Source organism: Patagioenas fasciata, chromosome W, assembly GCF_037038585.1.
Source record: "Patagioenas fasciata isolate bPatFas1 chromosome W, bPatFas1.hap1, whole genome shotgun sequence".
Lineage (NCBI taxonomy): Eukaryota > Metazoa > Chordata > Aves > Columbiformes > Columbidae > Patagioenas > Patagioenas fasciata.
In genome coordinates this window covers 498,641-515,143 of record NC_092559.1, presented here as the reverse complement: position 1 = coordinate 515,143, position 16,503 = coordinate 498,641, and the positions used below count along the sequence as shown (strand labels likewise).

Here is a 16,503-nt window from a genome sequence, read left to right as displayed (position 1 = left end):
TGTTCGAAAGCAGCTGCCTTCTCTTCTGCAGACGTAGCTGCCGAGCTTTGACAGGCAACCGCTAACCCCTGCATGCACGCGCTTCTCTTAAATCTGTCTTAATCAACACGTTCTTATGACAGCAATCTTTGCAACTAAGAACTTAATCTTAGGTGATGACTCATGGCAAATTTCCTATCATCTCTAAAACAGGGAAGAATTTTCTTGGCTTGATTTGTTTTTCCCTCCTGGCATGCAGAACGTTGCTGTCAAGAGTCTTTCTGCCACCGAAGGTAACGTGTCTGTTACTGAGGTGCCTCGTGTGTTCCAGGGTTTCCCTCCGTTCATCCTGTACCTGCCAGCCTGGCGCAGCTGTGGGGAAACTCCGGTGCCATTGATGTGACGGCAGCTGGGGTGGTTTTACCTTTCCTGGCGTTCTTTGCTCCCTGGCGCGTTACATGCGCGTTCTGCGTGGGATTGCAGTGATGATGAGTTCTTGGTACCTGAAACCTTGTTGTGAGATGGAGAGGAAAGGGGTCTCTGTCTGTGGTCCCGTGTCCAAGTGCTGTCTCCAGGAGGTGAGGCTGCAGGGCCTGTCCCTGCCTCTGTAACAGGGCGCTCGCCCACCCGGCACAAAGCGCTCTGACACCCTTTTGGGTGGCAAACGGGGGAGACGGCCTGTTTTTTAATCGACTTTAGTTGACTGAGTCAGCTCTCGACGTTGTGTGACAAGTGTCAGAGCTGACGCACACTGTGATTCGTATCTGTATGGGCTGGAGTACAGGAACAGCTTGGGTCTGCCCGCTAGAACAGCGTTACTGTAGCCGTGAAGTGCGGTGGAGTACCAAGTACTGTTCAAACGCTGTGTTTTAAGTGTGTCCGCGTGCTGGGTGCCCATGTGCGGGTGCTGGCGGCGGGGGCCTGTGTGAGGGGAGCCGGATGGGGCCGGTTCCGGCTGGTCCTGGCCGGTTCCGGCCGGTTCTGCAGCCGCCCTGGCACAGGGCGCAGCCGAGTCCGCCAGCAGCACCGCGCGCCTTGGAAAAGGGGGTTTAAAAAGGGCCAAAACACCCAACGGTGAGAGAAAGAGCCCTGCGAACAGCAAGGTCAGAGAAACAGCGCAGAAAATTATGTGATGAGACTTGGTTTTGTTCTGGTTTCTTGGATAGGTAGTTGTAGAATGTGGAGAAATGCTGGCCCTTGGTTTTCAGGGGTGTTGGGCGGGCAGGGTTGTTGCTTGTGAGATGGTCCAATACCTTGGAAACCGGAGCCTGAGGGGCGTCTGTGAGGGGATGAATGGTTGTAATGGTTGTTTTCCAGAGCAAGGCGGAGCGCTGGGTGGAACAGGCGGGAGCGGCCGTGGGCACGCGTGGAGGGCACGGGGCGCGGGGGGCACGCGTGGAGGGCACGGGGCGCCGTGGGCACGCGTGGAGGGCACGGGGCGCGGGGGGCACGCGTGGAGGGCACGGGGCGCGGGGGGCACGCGTGGAGGGCACGGGGCGCCGTGGGCACGCGTGGAGGGCACGGGGCGCGGGGGGCACGCGTGGAGGGCACGGGGCGCGGGGGGCACGCGTGGAGGGCACGGGGCGCGGGGGGCACGCGTGGAGGGCACGGGGCGCGGTGGAGACAGGCGCTCATGCGACTGTTTGCAGGGTCTCACAAAGGCTGCATGGGCAGTCTGGCCCTTTTCTACCTGCTGTGTGAATGTGATAACACATTCGATGTAGTTTTTGAGACGCTTTTGTGTCGGGAGGAGCTGTGTTTAAACCAGCAGGTGTCAGCCCGGTCGGCCTGAGGCCGCTGAGGTGGGAGCAGCCATGGCGGGGCCTGCGGCGGGTGCTCGCTCCCACCGGGAATGTCTCGTGTGCTGGTGGCATCGGTCCCGGGTGCCGGCTGGGCACCGTGTTCGGTTCGGGCTGTGCACCACGTTGGAATCGCGGCTCCGTGTGCGGCGCGGGCGGTGCTGCTGGGCCGGTCCCGGTCCCCGAGGACGGCGCTCGCCCAGCCCCGCCGGGCGGTTATGCTCGCCGGCACTGCCATGGGTTCAGAGCCGTGCTCTCCACTGTTCAGTAGTAATTAATTTCTAATTAAATAGGCTTCCTGGGGCACCCGCAATGTTGGTTTCTAGGAGCTTTTGACAGCTTACGATTCCTGCCCACTCTAGACATAGAAAGGTAATTTAATTAAACTGCAGTCTCAGAGACTGTCGTGGATAGTCCTCTTGAGGAGGTCTTAATGTACCTGTTTCACGTGACTGAATCATCCATAAGAACTACAGTCTTGCGAAATGGCTTTCTTCGGTAGCAGACTTGGCGTTGCCTCCATCTGCAGGAAGGCAGGAGGCTGTCTGGAAGACGTGAAGGCGCCGTGGGCAGCAGCCGTGTGCCGCTGCGGTCGGGCCGCTGGGGTCCCTGCCCTCGCTGCTTTTCAGTGTTGTGTTTTCTACGCTCCTGCTTCTTGGTGCTCTTTAACGTGTGATATTGTTTCCTGGGCCGTGGGGTGGGTTCAAATGGTGCTGAAGGAGAGGAGGAATCTCTGTGAAACCTGTTTGCCCTTGGTAAGGATTTCATGTATGAAGGAGGTGAAATAGCTAGAAAAATAACCTTCCTCCCTGCCCGTGAGGGTGTTCTTTTTGCCTAGTTCATGTTGCAGAAAAAAGATCACTGGATATTTTTAGATAAAAGATAGGTAGCTCCTTATTTTGCACTGAAAACCTCATACTTAACAGACTGTCAGGAGTTTAAATTTCCTTTTAAGTCTGAATTCAGTATTTTTTAATCTGAGGTTGTTGGAAATCTGGCCTTCACAGTGATCTCTACCTGCTAACTCAACCTAAATTAGCAAGAAAACAATGTGCTTCTCTAAGTTTAAGTTTTGCCTCAGTGACTGAAGATTAGCATCAGACTTGAGGCCAGAGGATTCCGAAGTTTGTGATGTAATTAGCTCACTATCTTATTATGCACATGACCAACCTGGTCTCTTTTGAACCTGGCTAATCCCCTAACCACACTGAATTCCGTGGACTAATGATACATCTCCTTTGCTGTTTGCCCTTGTCAGATTCCGGCCAGCTGTGGTGTCAGGGTTGTGACCACGGGGCTGCTGTGAGCGCCGGCCGTGGCCGGGCTGGCGGCGTGCGTGCGAGCCCGAGGTGGCCATGGGCACCCGCCACATCAGAGACACCTGGCAGAGACAGCTAAGTCATCTCCAGGTCGGTCCTGTGCAATGGCTCCTCTTGTTCCATCTGCCACGAGCGGTGGTGGCAGCAACGGGGCCCGTCGGGGTGGTGTCACCGAGCCCCCCAGAGCCGCGCGGAGCCTGACAAGGACAGGGGCTGTCCCCCCGGCCTCTGCCTCAGCTGCTCCTTCCTCTTGCCTCCAACTCAGAGCCTGACAAGGACAGGGACTGTCCCCCCGGCCTCTGCCTCAGCTGCTCCTTCCTCTTGCCTCCAACTCAGAGCCTGACAAGGACAGGGGCTGTCCCCCCGGCCTCTGCCCCAGCTGCTCCTTCCTCTTGCCTCCAACTCAGAGCCTGACAAGGACAGGGGCTGTCCCCCCGGCCTCTGCCTCAGCTGCTCCTTCCTCTTGCCTCCAACTCAGAGCCTGACGAGGACAGGGGCTGTCCCCCCGGCCTCTGCCCCAGCTGCTCCTTCCTCTTGCCTCCAACTCAGAGCCTGACGAGGACAGGGGCTGTCCCCCCGGCCTCTGCCCCAGCTGCTCCTTCCTCTTGCCTCCAGCTCGGAGCCTGGAGAGGACAGGGACTGTCCCCCCGGCCTCTGCCCCAGCTGCTCCTTCCTCTTGCCTCCAACTCAGAGCCTGACAAGGACAGGGACTGTCCCCCCGGCCTCTGCCCCAGCTGCTCCTTCCTCTTGCCTCCAGCTCGGAGCCTGGAGAGGACAGGGACTGTCCCCCCGGCCTCTGCCCCAGCTGCTCCTTCCTCTTGCCTCCAACTCAGAGCCTGACAAGGACAGGGACTGTCCCCCCGGCCTCTGCCCCAGCTGCTCCTTCCTCTTGCCTCCAGCTTTTCCGTGAAGCAGCACAGGCATTTGCGAGGCTTTGTGGGGAGCTGGATGGAGGACGTAGGCCGGGTTTTGAGAGCCCAGGCTGCCGGCACGTTCAAGCCCAGCTCCTCTCCCCCGTTCCATGCCTGGTGTTGCTGCCGGGGGAGCGCGGGGCCGGGAGCGGTGCTGGCCGAGCCGCTCCATCAGTCCTCCGAGGCGGCCTCTCTGTTGGTGAGAGCGGACAAGCCTGTTCTGAGCACAGGCCGGGGTGCTGCCTGTGGCGAGCTTCTCTGTTCCAAAAGTCACAGGTCATTAAGTTTGTTTGTTTTTCCTGCTGGATTTTAGAACTCAGGATATTTTGGGAGTGTGAAGCAGCATAGGACCCTAAATCACTCCCCTGTGACACAGGTCTGGCGCTGATGCACGCAGGTTCTCTGTTAGAGCGTTCATTTACCTTTGCCTCACAATCACAAGAAATGAACTCAAGGAAGAGGACAAAATACATATGTTTACACTTCCATCTATTTTATAAGATCAGAAGTACCTTTTTTTTTTTAGTTGTTTAGAAAACTGGGCTTTTTTATGCTCTGACAGTTTTTCAATGCAGCAACAATGCGCAAGGAATCTGCTGTTGTCCCTCTATGTTAGAGAACAGCGTTCTGAAGGAACAACCTGGGAAGGTGGAGGCACTGTAGGTGGGGTTCGGTACATAATTTTACCTCCCTCTTTCACCCACAGGCACTTGTTTGCAGCTGTCTGTGATGTGAGTCATTATCTCTAGCAGCTCTTGAATAAAGCCTGCCTAAATTTGTTGTAGCACCAGATGAGGTGTAAGGCGCTCTTTGGAAGGCGCGCTAGGAGGACAGCGCGAGGCCCGTGGAGTGGCTCTGGGGTGAGACGTTGGGATGCCCGGGCCCGGCGGACTGCGGGCGCGCTTGTCAGTGGAGGCTGAGGTAAGGTGTTCTGTTCCTGAAGCACACGGTCCTCTGTTCCCGCGTGGTTAGTCACTTCAGGCTTTGCTTTAGTCACCTCACACGAGACTGGTATGATGGTGAAAGCCAAATCTCAGCTCTCTTAGACAAACCCGTAATGGATTTGAGGTGGTACAGACGGAAGATGAACCCCAGGAGGCTCGTGCTGAAGCAGAAAGCAGTGAGCAAATGCAGATGATATGCTGGGAAGCTTCCCTGCTCGTTAATTTCTGTGTTTTCTCATTGTGCTTCTCTGTTCCTGCAGTGACAGGAATGGGGAAATTCACCAGGGAAGATGGTTATTGGGATCAAAACGATCGTGTCTCTGAGAGATATTCTGCCTTATCCTGTTGTTTTTATTGCTCTTCGTGGACCTTTGGTAGAAGTATCTCCATCACTCTGACCTTATTTAATGATGTGTATTTTGAGCTTTGTATCTATCATTGCTTTGAATGTAAAAATCATTTTTTGGGCTCTCCTGAGTGTGTGCACACACAGTTTTGTCTCTGTGTATGTTTAAATGATTCTGTAAAACAGTTTCAGGTTCAAGGAAATTTCTTTTGCCAAGTTTAATCTGTTTCTGCCCTGAGGGTAATTGCTGTTCATTGAGATCCCGTAATTTTATGGGGACTCATTGAGCTGAATATTTTTGAAGATGGTGTGTTTTGCTAAATCATGTTTTTGAAGGCTTATTGGCTGTGAAAGTGCATCTGAGATGGTTCACAGAGACTGCAGTCTGCAAGTTTGCCCGGGTGCCCTGTTGGGAGGACTGAAGTTCGTAGGAAGTGCTGAGCGTGTAGAGCCAGCGCAGCGCCGTTACAGCTCTGTTTCTGTGGCTGCGCAGGGTTGGTAGCACTGACGAGTTTTGAAGATTGAGGCCTTTCTGGCACTGTTGTGTGGTTCTCCAGACAGTGCCCCGGCCTGGTGGGCTCCTTGCCTGCCCAGCAGGCGCATCCTGTGGTCTGGGAGGTGCTGCTGGGAGGCACGGATCTCAGCGTGAAACGGAACCTGCACTTTGCTTGGTCTTGAGTAGCTGGGAGGGTGGTTTTGTGCCTCTTAACAAATTGTGCTGCTATTTTCTAACCTTTACAGTGTCTTGGTGAGAATAAATATTACCTGCTCTAAGACTGGGGTAACATAAATATGTTAATTAAAAAAAAAGTCAGGCAGGTGAGTTCTGACAGGTTGAATGGCACCGGTGTCCCTCTCCCTGCACGTTTTCCTCCTCCCGTATGGAGCGCGGCAGGCAGAGGAGGGGATGAGCCCTGCAGAGCGTCCTCAGGCTCCGGTGCAGCAGGGTGGCACGGCAGCCGTTCCCAGCCGTCTGTTCGCTCTCCTCACGCCTCAGAGGCCCAGCTCCCCTGGTGCTGAGCGAGCCTGCTCTGTGCACCGCACCGCGGGGCTGCTGGGCAGGGCAGAGCCCGGGGGAGCGCCCGCCTTCCTCGCAGCAGCAGGGTCGGCATCCGCTGGGGCACTCGCTGCCTTGGACACAACGGGGCTGTTCTGAGGTCTGGAGCTTGCCTCCGTGTGACGAGCTTGGCGTGCGCACACTGGCATAACGGGTGATACTAAATTTTATATTTGGGGAGGCGGTTTCAGCTTTTAACGTAAAAATAGAGCAGTGTAGGGCTTAGTAATTTCATTGTTCTTTCACGTATGCCTGTGCTTTCCACCCTCGGAATTTGTGGCTTAAAATAAATAAACAATACGTTGGGCTGCTGGCAAAAGATATTTTGAGAGGTGCTTTCTAAGCTGTTTCAGGAGTGTATAGCAACGCAGTTCCAGACCCAGCGAACAAATAGGGAACTGCTCATGCGCCCCAGTTTCACGGTATCTGAAATAAGAACTTTAAAGGATGCTGATCTCTTCGCATGTGGTTTATTTCCTTCTTTTCAGGGTTATCGATTCATCGGTGCTTTCCGTTGTCCTCCCTGAGAAAAGCTGGACGCTTGCCTTCTCAAGCTGACATTCAAATGAAAGATAATTATAGATCTACAATTATTTGAGCTTTAAGAAAATACCAAATACTGAGTTAGCAAAACCATGGCAAGTGGATAATTCTGAATGTCTGAGGGACTTCAGAAGGCCAGGAGAAGGATCTCTCGAGGCCTTGGATTTGGGGTTTTTTTATGGCTGTTGCTCTGCCCAACTCTGCACTAACTGGAGGTTATGATTAGCATAACTTTTCTTAACATCGTTTTCTTGGGATTGCAGTTTCTTCTCCCAAGAGCTGTAACCAGCTTCCAAGTGCTGCTGATCTGAGCAGCATTGGCACTCTCTTCGGGTCTAGGCAGTCATGTCAGCATAGATGAGGTTATTGTTTTTAATCAGTTGGGGATTTTGTAAGGAGGAATATTATAGACAGGTGTTCAAGAAATCAGCTCCCATTCATCTCCAGTCACTGGTGTGGTGATGAGTGAATAAATACTGAAGGTATCGGCTGACTTCTGATGTTGGTGAGAGATGACGTTGTCGAGTATGAGAACGCAAGCACTCCAGCCTGTAGCCTCTCAGCCTGGCAGTGTGGCTGTGCTTTTCTCCTTCACCGCGCCCGGAGGTCCCCCAGCCTTTGTTGTGTTGTTGCCTTTTATTCGGAGTGCGCCTCAGGCTGGCTTCTAGGGCTGTACTTTCTGCACTACTTTCACCCTCTTCCCGAGACCAACCCCCTTCTTTTTTGAAAGCTCCAGCGAGTTTTCCAAGCAGATTCCAAAAGCGTTAGCTGCACACGTCAGGTGCCTGGTGCCATCCACGTGAACCGAGGGGCTTCCTCTGCTCTCCAGCCAGACGATTGTGTATCCTGTGATCCCAGGTTCTCAGCTCACCCGCTGCGAACCAGCAGTGGCTGGAGTCAGACCGATGCTCGCGAGAGCTGCGCAACGAACTTCTTTATTTCCCACTTATCTTTAGAGCACAATGAAAGCGTTCATACATCACTTGTACATGTGGTTACCAGGGGCCATACGGGGTTTTAAGTAACAATTTCTTTAGGAACGAATCTGCCTACCTTATACAAATCCAGAAACCATACTTCATTTTAATGCCCTACCTCTCCTCCTTTTAATCCATCGATTTCAGGGTGAAAAATAGGAGACAAGTGCAAGCTCAGAGTGCTGGAGTGTGCTTTCTGTGCACAAGCGTTCTCTCTGACTGTTGGTTTTGATGGGTGCTCTCAGCAGGCGTCTCATTGACTGTCTCTTCTGTGATCTGGATCATCAGGATCTCCTTTCCTCCACACTTGTCCAAGTAATGCTGCAGACAGGAATCTGCTCTGCTCTCCTGCCTTCTGGAGATTTCATTCCGTTCGCTGCTGTGCTGACTTTTCCAGTGATGTGTTTGAACAGCTCAGGTGCTAGATTTTGTTCTTGTGCAAGAGTTCCTCAATTTTACTGATGCTATTGTTGTTGTCTAATAAATCTTCCGTGTCAGTAGCAGTTTCACCTTGCAGAGATGCCGTGTTGGTCTAGAATAGTTGCTTTTAAGTGGGGCTTCAGGGTGCAATTGGCCGTTTTAAAGTTCCTCGTGTGCTTCTGCTGCTGCTGTGATGGTTAGTGGCTGCTCTCCGCCATGCTTTGGGTATTTTGTTTTGCTGCTGTAGTTATATTCTCGATTGTGGATCTGCTTCTTTTACTCTTTTCCCATTCTTTGTTTGCTCAGTGCTTGGACTTTGCCCTTTGGGAAGTCTCAGCTGGTCTGCTGGCGTTTACTTCTGTGCCTTGCTTAGTGTTTCCTCACAGGTGGATTGATCCCGGGAGCTTCCGTGGTGTCACTGACGGAGCAGACAACAGACGTGCGATTTCCAAGGCATCATTCCGCAGCATTAACCTGTATCTCAGTGCTAGGCACACGTTATTTCAGCTGTTGCTGGCTGTATTGGTGGTTGGTACCGCCTGGTGTACTGGGCAGCTGTAGCGGCTGGGAACAGGAGACTCTGCGTTTTCCAGCAGCAACAGCTGCTTTGCTCTGCCTGATGCCCGTTGAGTTCAGTCCGGTTGCGTTTCCGTCTGTGACCAAGCGCTGCCAGCACTGAGAAGCACAAAGGGTCTGCGGAAGGTGGCACAGGAGCTCTGAGGGAGCACAGGCTGGAGTTCCAGATCCCGTCTCGGCTCCCTGGGAACCGGGCTGGTGCTGGCAGTGGAGTGAACGCCTTCATCCTTGCCCATTTTAACTGAATACAGTAAGTGCATGCCCAGTTAGTGCTGAAACTCACAGATCTGCAGGGCTGGAGCCTGCAGGAGACACACCTGACTCATCCCTTGGTTCTTAGTTTGCTTTTTTTTAAGATCTGATGATTTAGAAGCAATTTCTTTTGCTGTGTTTCAATATGATTTGGACACAAACTTCACTGAAATGAGATGTGATGGAACCCTGTCCCCAGTGGAACTGGCAGAAACACATAAGCTCTCTTGTTTCACTAAGACCTTCCTTTGAGCTATGAGCGTGGAAACACAGCTTTCTCCAGAGAAAGATGGACTCAAGAGGACTGGCTGAAGGGCTTTCCTGAGCATTTGGCTTCTGTGGTATCGCGTGAACAAAGAACTAGTGTGTGTGGTGCCTGGGAAGGAGTTTCAGCGTGTGTTTTATTGGACACAGAAGATAGCCGGGTTCCCGATTCTGGAAGTCTGTCCGGTTTAGCCCTTTCCTTGCCTCACTGTGGTTACCAGGATCCTGTATCCTAATGGAGAAGGTGTACGTGATTTCCTGTACGTTTTGCTGGGTTAATGAGACAAGCAAGCTAACAGACTACAGCAATATTTATTTATGGCTGATTCCAAGTGGGGAAGAAAACTTAGAAATTCGGTGTTCTGTGGTTTCTGATACTTCTGTCCTCTTGTTTTCTGATGGCGTGGACAGGAGCCGTGTGTGGTTACACTTGAGATAACCGAGCTCTTAGGAGACGGGGCCTGGACGGTGACCGAGCCGCTGTCCGTGCCACCGCTGCGGTGCCTTTTGCCCTGTCGGTTCCTGGAGCTCCCACGTGAGGTGTCCCGGCCACGGGCCACGTCGGGGGTTGAGAGCGCAGGAGACGTTACCAGCCGTCAGATCTGCCTGGGCAGCTGCAGCGCCCGGGCTTGTGAATGAAATGCTGAATTGAGCAGTATGGGAAGCAGATAACTTCAGCCTCTTTTTCTGTAAGCTGTCGTCAAATCCCGTCACTCACAGCTTCTGGAGAAGCAGCCATAGTGGTAGATCTCAGGTCTTGTCTTTTCGTTTTGTTTCCATATGTTCTATTTAACAGTTTTATTTGTTTTCTTTTGAAATGATCATTGCTATCCAAAAAGCTAAAAACAAACCAGAAACCAAGCTGGCAGTGCGTTTTACATGGCTTAAATGTATTATTGAATGTATTGTTTGCAAGTGTTGTGGAAGCCACTGCAGCTCCCGAGCGCTGGAGCCGTCGGTGGCAGCGAGCGCAGCTCCGTACCAGCAAGGGACGCGGCTCAGGTGCCTTTAGTGCTATGGTTGGTATTTAATTGAGCGTGTTCAAAAACGTATTTTAGATGTTTCAGTAGCTTATTATAGTTAGAAGGTTTCACTGGAAACTCTTTCACCAGAAGTGTTTGGAGCTGCTGTTGTTATCCAATTAAATGACAAATTCGTACTGAAATGATACTTGGCTGTAAAATTATATTCCCATTAAATATGATATCTTCTTTTGCAGTGACCCGTACGTGAAACTTTCCTTGTATGTAGCAGATGAGAACAGAGAACTCGCTCTTGTGCAGACAAAAACTATTAAAAAGGTACGTATATACCCTTCTTATTCCAGTTTGTTGGAGTTATTAAGAATATTGGAACATGCTTCTGTAACAACAGAATGCTTATTTACCTTGCAAAGGCTAGGTGGGAGGGATAAAATCAGCGTAGGTGCAGGCTTATTTTCTTATTTAATGAAAAAACTGTAATAGTGTAGGAATTTTGGATCAGTATTGCTGGGGGCTGAGACTTCAGAGTCTGCAATGGGCAGCTCCTCTTACCTGGGAGAGCTCTGGGCGGCAGAAACCTGAGCAGCAAACAGTGTTTGCTTTCGTGGCCTTGTTTGCAAAATGGATGCTTAGATCCTTGAAAAATAATGGCTTGCTGCAGAAGAGCTGCTTAGACAAGGGGTCCTGCAGCGCTGGTTGGTTGTGTTCAGGCGGCGAGGGAGCTGGCGGGCGGGCCTGAGGGGGACGGGGGATTCTCATCTCCCACCGCGGCTCAGCGGGCGGGGGGATTGCACTGTGGGGTGGAAGGCGTCGGGCTGAGCCCCAGAGGTCCCTCCACGCTCAGCCGGTGTGTGGCTCGTGGGTGAAGCTCCGGACGGCCGTGGGCAGGGAGGCGGGCAGGAGAGCGCAGGAGCCCTGCGCCTCCGCGGGAAGGCCCTGGGAGCAGGTCCGTGCCACCGGGGACGGGTGGGAGCTGCGGCGTGGCAGTGGGACTCTGCTTTCCCCGAGCTGCTTGGGAAACACAGGTGACCGCAACCTGAGTTTTAGGCAATTTCTGACTTCTTTTTTTTAATTAATTAACCTAATTTTTAAACTTAATTTAAAAATTCTCATTAGATAACATTGCCCTTATTTGAAAGGGTGTTGCTGGTACAAAAGCATGATTACTAAAGACATGGCATGTTTGCCTCCTACGCATTTGAAATGTAATGGCTACAGCGCAGAAAGTTGGGGGGGGTTGAAATGAGAGCATTGGATTGGAAATAATAATATAATTATTACTGCTAACAATAATAATCGTAAGGTTGTAACATTACTGCTGATCTTACCAGCTTTGGAGAATAATAAAGCTGCTGGGAAGAGCACCATCAATTTAAAAAGAGTAGTAAAGGTGTGGAAGTGACGTCTGGGTTGTGTGGAGGAAGAGAGGAGCTCGGGTGCTTAGCGCTGCCCTAGGAAAACCCAGGGAGTGGAGGCGGAGGGCTGGGCAGGGGGTGGCGGGGCGGGTGTTCCCGGGACCGTGTCTGCCGTTTGCACTGCGTCTTGTAACTGTCGCTGGGCGCCTGGCCTTTCTCATCGTGTCCAGAACAGTAATATTAACTCAGCCCTTGGAAAGTTGTAGTCATTTCTGTTTTGAATTCTTGAGTTTCATCTCAAGACTTCCCAAAGCAGTGTTCTTCCTATGCAATTTCCAATCTCTGGCTATTTTATAAATAACAAACATCTTCAGCACATCTTGATTTTGAGTTCAAATCGTTAATCAAAATATATTGAGCAAAACCAGTCCCAGGAGCGACTGTGGGAGACAGCGCCAGTTCTGGCGCCCAGCTGAGCCCTGTGGTTGGCCCCCCTCCCTCCAGACGCTGCTGTCCGCCCGTGGATGCTGCTGGCTGCCGTGTTTCCTGCCGGAGCTGGCTCGGGATGGTCCGTACAAACGCTTTTCTCTGTCTGCAGCAGACCGAGCTGTGTGCGCTGTTCGCTGCCTTACAGTCGTGTTTGTAAAATTCCTGCTGCTCAGCTTGTGACTTCACGTGCCAGTGCTTTCAGAAATCTGGGTGAAGGTCTCTCCAGGTTCCTGAGCTCTGGAGACGTCGCTGCTGCGTCGGTTGTCACAACTTCTGTCTTCGTACCGATCCCTCTCGGTTATTCTGCCTTTCCCATTTGTCACGTTAAACAGAATTTCCTGTATCGAAACACGCTCAGTCTCCCTGTTGAGCTTCATTGCTTAGTAGCATCGTTTCTTTGTGTGTTTTGCTTTTCTTGGTATGGTTGACAGCCCTTGGTTGCGTTTGTTCTAATACCCTGTGGAAGGTCTAACTCAGCTTGACTCTTGGCAGTTCTTTATCTGAGCAGCGCTTGCCCTTTTTAGGATGTAGCTTTTTGCTGGTGAGGCGTTTTGTTGTTGTTTCCGTGCTAATGCCCTCTCTGAAGCTATTTGTGCTCTTATTTCTGGAGCCTCTCGTTCCAAGTCTCGGGTGCTGGTGTTGGTGGGTTGACCTGACCTGCTGCTGCTTCATTGACGTGGAAAGGCGGAAGAGATTTCTGCCGGTTTACCAGAGCATTTCCCCAAATCGGGTGTGTGCTGAAATGTGCGTTTGTGGTTGAGCAGCGTTCAAAGCGAATGCATCATTGCCGGACAGTAGTGTCCTCCAGTCTAGCACGAGCCCGTGCTTCGTTGGTTAAGTCACACGAAGCTCTCTGGCCACCGAGAGCCGTGGCTGATGACAGAGGGGCACACGAGCAGCAGCTTCTTCCGAGGAGCTGGGGCGCAGCTGTGGGCGCCCCGCGCAGCTCCGCTCCTTGCAGCTCCGCTCCTGGCAGCTCCCTCCTCGCAGCTCCGCTCCTGGCAGCTCCGCTCCTGGCAGCTCCCTCCTCGCAGCTCCGCTCCTGGCAGCTCCGCTCCTCGCAGCTCCGCTCCTCGCAGCTCCCTCCTGGCAGCCGGCACACGGGCCTGCGGGCGCTGCCGTTCCCTTCTGTCCTCGTGCCTGTGCGGAGGAAACAACCTTTCCCGTTGTTCTTCTTTCTGTTTGAGTTACAGTGTAAATCTGTCTGTGTTTGTGTGGCCCTAAAGTTGAACGGGGGTTTTGAAAAAATACCTTTGCTTTCATCTGGGTTTCAATGAACCTTGAAAATGAAATGGGTCTTCAGGTTTATTTCTGTAGGTTCTCAGTGATTTGCCTTTTACTCATGGAGTCCTATTTATACTTCCCATCTATTTTAGGATCATCTGAGTCCAATATCCACCCGCGTTCGGTTTACTGGACAGAGCATTTCTAAGTAATTTGATGGCGATATTTCTGACATAGTCTTTTCTCCCATTTTCCCAGAACACTGTCACTTGCATGCGCAGTTTGGTGATGTTGGTAAGCGTAAGGAAATGCTGGCATGTAAACGTATCTATTTCTTTTACAGACGCTGAATCCAAAATGGAATGAAGAATTTTATTTTCGAGTAAGTTTCTCTTTACTTGCAATGACTATTTTAATGTGTACAGTTGAGCACACGGCGTTTTAGAAGGGTGGGAAGAAGCTTCTTTTTTGTGTTTTCATGAAAACCCACTTGTCCCGGTGTAGCTGCTCTTTGGTTTCTGCAGTGATGGAATGATCCGCAGAGGTTGGCCTGAGGTTAATCTAGAAACGGGCAGTTTCACAACTGGAGGTTTTATCTGGAGGGAGTGTTGAATGTACTCGTCTGACAAGTCCAAGATGGTTTTCCCGTGGCAGCGTCCTCAGCAGAGCGCGCGTCCCGTGGCTGTGAGGTGCTCGCGCAGGGCCTGGCGGTCAGCGTTATTTCCAAGAGCTGTGCGAGTTCTGAGCTATCGTGGAGAGAAAACAGGAGGGAAGGAAGATACACAAGAATGTCTCTTGGCCTTTATGTAACTTAGCTAAAGGTCAAAATATGACCTTTATTGTAATTAACTTTAGTGTTTCCAGATCTTGCTTACAATGAAAACCAAGTGATAGCTGAAACCAGGTGATTTTTATCACACTAAGAAAATAATTTTAAATATTTGGAAGTGTAAAGGAGGGGTTAAAATAGGGATTGTCAAACCAGCATAATATAAGTGAGCAGGACTATACCAACTTTGTTATTTAGTTGCTGCCCATATTTGTGGAAGGAAGAATGGCTGAGTTTCAGAGCAGCCGTGGCTGTCACAAAAGGTGAGGAGGCATTTCAGTGATCTTAACCGGCTGCTCGAGGGGACGTGTCCCTGTGCGTCGCTCCAGACGGTGGGTTGGGATCTCAGTGCCCGGCTGCATGGCTGGCAGGACCTCTCAGACCATTCCCACCAGTATCACTGTTAGTACATAGGTCTTCTCAGGTTTAAGTGGAATTATATTTTTAAATGTGTACCGAATAGCTTTTCTATAAAAGAAATACTTCTAAAACCTGTTAAAAATCCCAACCAATAATGTGAATATAGAACACGGTGCACGCGTTCCTCGTGTGTCGCAGCCGTGTGGTGTTCCCCAGGCTGGGCAGTACATTGCTGCCCCGCGGGACCGTCCGCCCGCTGTGGAGTGGTGGTTCTGCATTTGCTTAGTTAAGCGAGTTGGACCTGGTAACCTGGATTACGAAGTTTTCTGGAACAATACATCAGATACTCTAGAACTTTTTCTTGGTTAATAGTGGCTGTTCTGTCTTCCTCGAGAGTTCTCTGTTTATTTTGTTCCTCTTCAGTGTTTGTCTTTCTGTTTAAATTCACCTCAATGCCGGTGATTTTCTGGAGATGCGTTTGCTGGTTTCGCGTGTTGGAGGCTCGTGTGGGGTTTTCCAGGGGCACGTGTAACGAGTGTGCTCGCGTTGAACACCGTGAATGAGTTGCAGTGTGAACCGCCGGGCTGGTCCAGCTGCACCGGGGTTACAAACAAGTGTTCTAGTGCTGCAGCGGAAGAACAAGGAGGGATTTACATAAACCTGTTAGTCCTGTTCTGTTTGCCGTGGTTAGTCACTGTGTGAACTAGTAGTGTTTTGTTGTCATCAAGCTAACGAACCTGCAGTGACATTATTTGAATTCTCTCCTAGGTGAACCCAACCAACCATCGGCTCCTGTTCGAAGTGTTTGATGAGAACAGATTGGTGAGTGCTTGTCTTGCTTGTGTTCCGCTCATCACAAGGTCCGTGTAACCCAGCTGATGAACATATAGCACATCTCAAAGGGCTGCGTTTGTCTGGCGTTCGCAAGTGTGCGAAGAAATGTGGGTAGAAGCACAGAAAGCATCTGCATTTGGGACTAATGGTCAGAACATGCTCCACAAAAGCAGCACCGTGCTGGGTCAGGCCAGAGCGGTCCTTCCGACCTGGGTGTCCGGGCACCGAAAACCTCACCGTGTTCTTCCTTGGGCCTCTCCAGTGCAAACTGGTGGAGTCTCGACCTTTTTTAGTTACTCAAAAGCAGCTGCTTCATCCCCGATCATGTTTTTAATACTCGTGCATTCTTTTTTGGGCTGCGCTTACCCGCGCTGTGCCTGGTGCTCAACATGTGCTTGTATGGAGGGTTGAGGTGGTGGCAGAATAATGCTCTCTGTCACGTTTTCAGTTCTCTGCCTCCTAACGCCCAGCACGCTGTTGGCGTTTTTAGTCTTAGCTTGTCTGATGCAGTAGCTCTTCTGGAGAGGTCTCCCAGCATCTGGCTGCTGCTTGCATTTGCTATGATTAATAGGGAGGATTTTCACACAGCCGTACGTGCAGTGAATGCTGCTGTCATTCTGAACGTGCTGGGTTCAGTGTGGCAGCGCAGTGACATAGGGGGGAGTGACTCTGCTGGGTTTGACTTTCGAAAATGGCAGCACCATCTCGTTGTTTAGGAGATCAGTATTACGTTTGCTTGGTTGGGCACGGTGCAGTCTCTGCTAAACTCGTTTGCTTTGTGCATCAGTGTTGTAGAGAAGTTTATTCAAAAATCCCAGTATGGAAACATCTGCTTTCAAAAACTCCATTCTTTTCCTCTGCCTTCCTGTTAAATGTAGAGCAAGGAAAACCATACAAGCTGTCATCTTCTGGGTGAAAAAAACCCCAGCCGAACAGCAAACCCAACTTACAGCCAAATGATCGTATCCTTCTTTAGGAAGGAAGTAAATCAGTAAATCTGTGAACGTGTTCATGGGCGTAAAACGATGGTGCTGAGCGCTCT

General features: G+C 51.3%; 1 protein-coding gene across 2 annotated transcripts in view; it reads left to right on the top strand.

Moving 5' to 3' along the window:
• The window catches only part of LOC136114522 (E3 ubiquitin-protein ligase NEDD4-like), a 123,405-nt gene that overhangs the window by 38,120 nt on the left and 68,782 nt on the right, over nucleotides 1–16,503 (top strand). For both annotated transcript variants that reach the window (XM_065859892.2, XM_065859890.2), the window contains exons 3-5: nucleotides 10,607–10,688; nucleotides 13,782–13,820; nucleotides 15,396–15,449. In XM_065859892.2, the coding sequence (XP_065715964.1) occupies nucleotides 10,607–10,688; nucleotides 13,782–13,820; nucleotides 15,396–15,449 (175 nt within the window). The remainder of the gene's footprint in view (nucleotides 1–10,606; nucleotides 10,689–13,781; nucleotides 13,821–15,395; nucleotides 15,450–16,503) is intronic.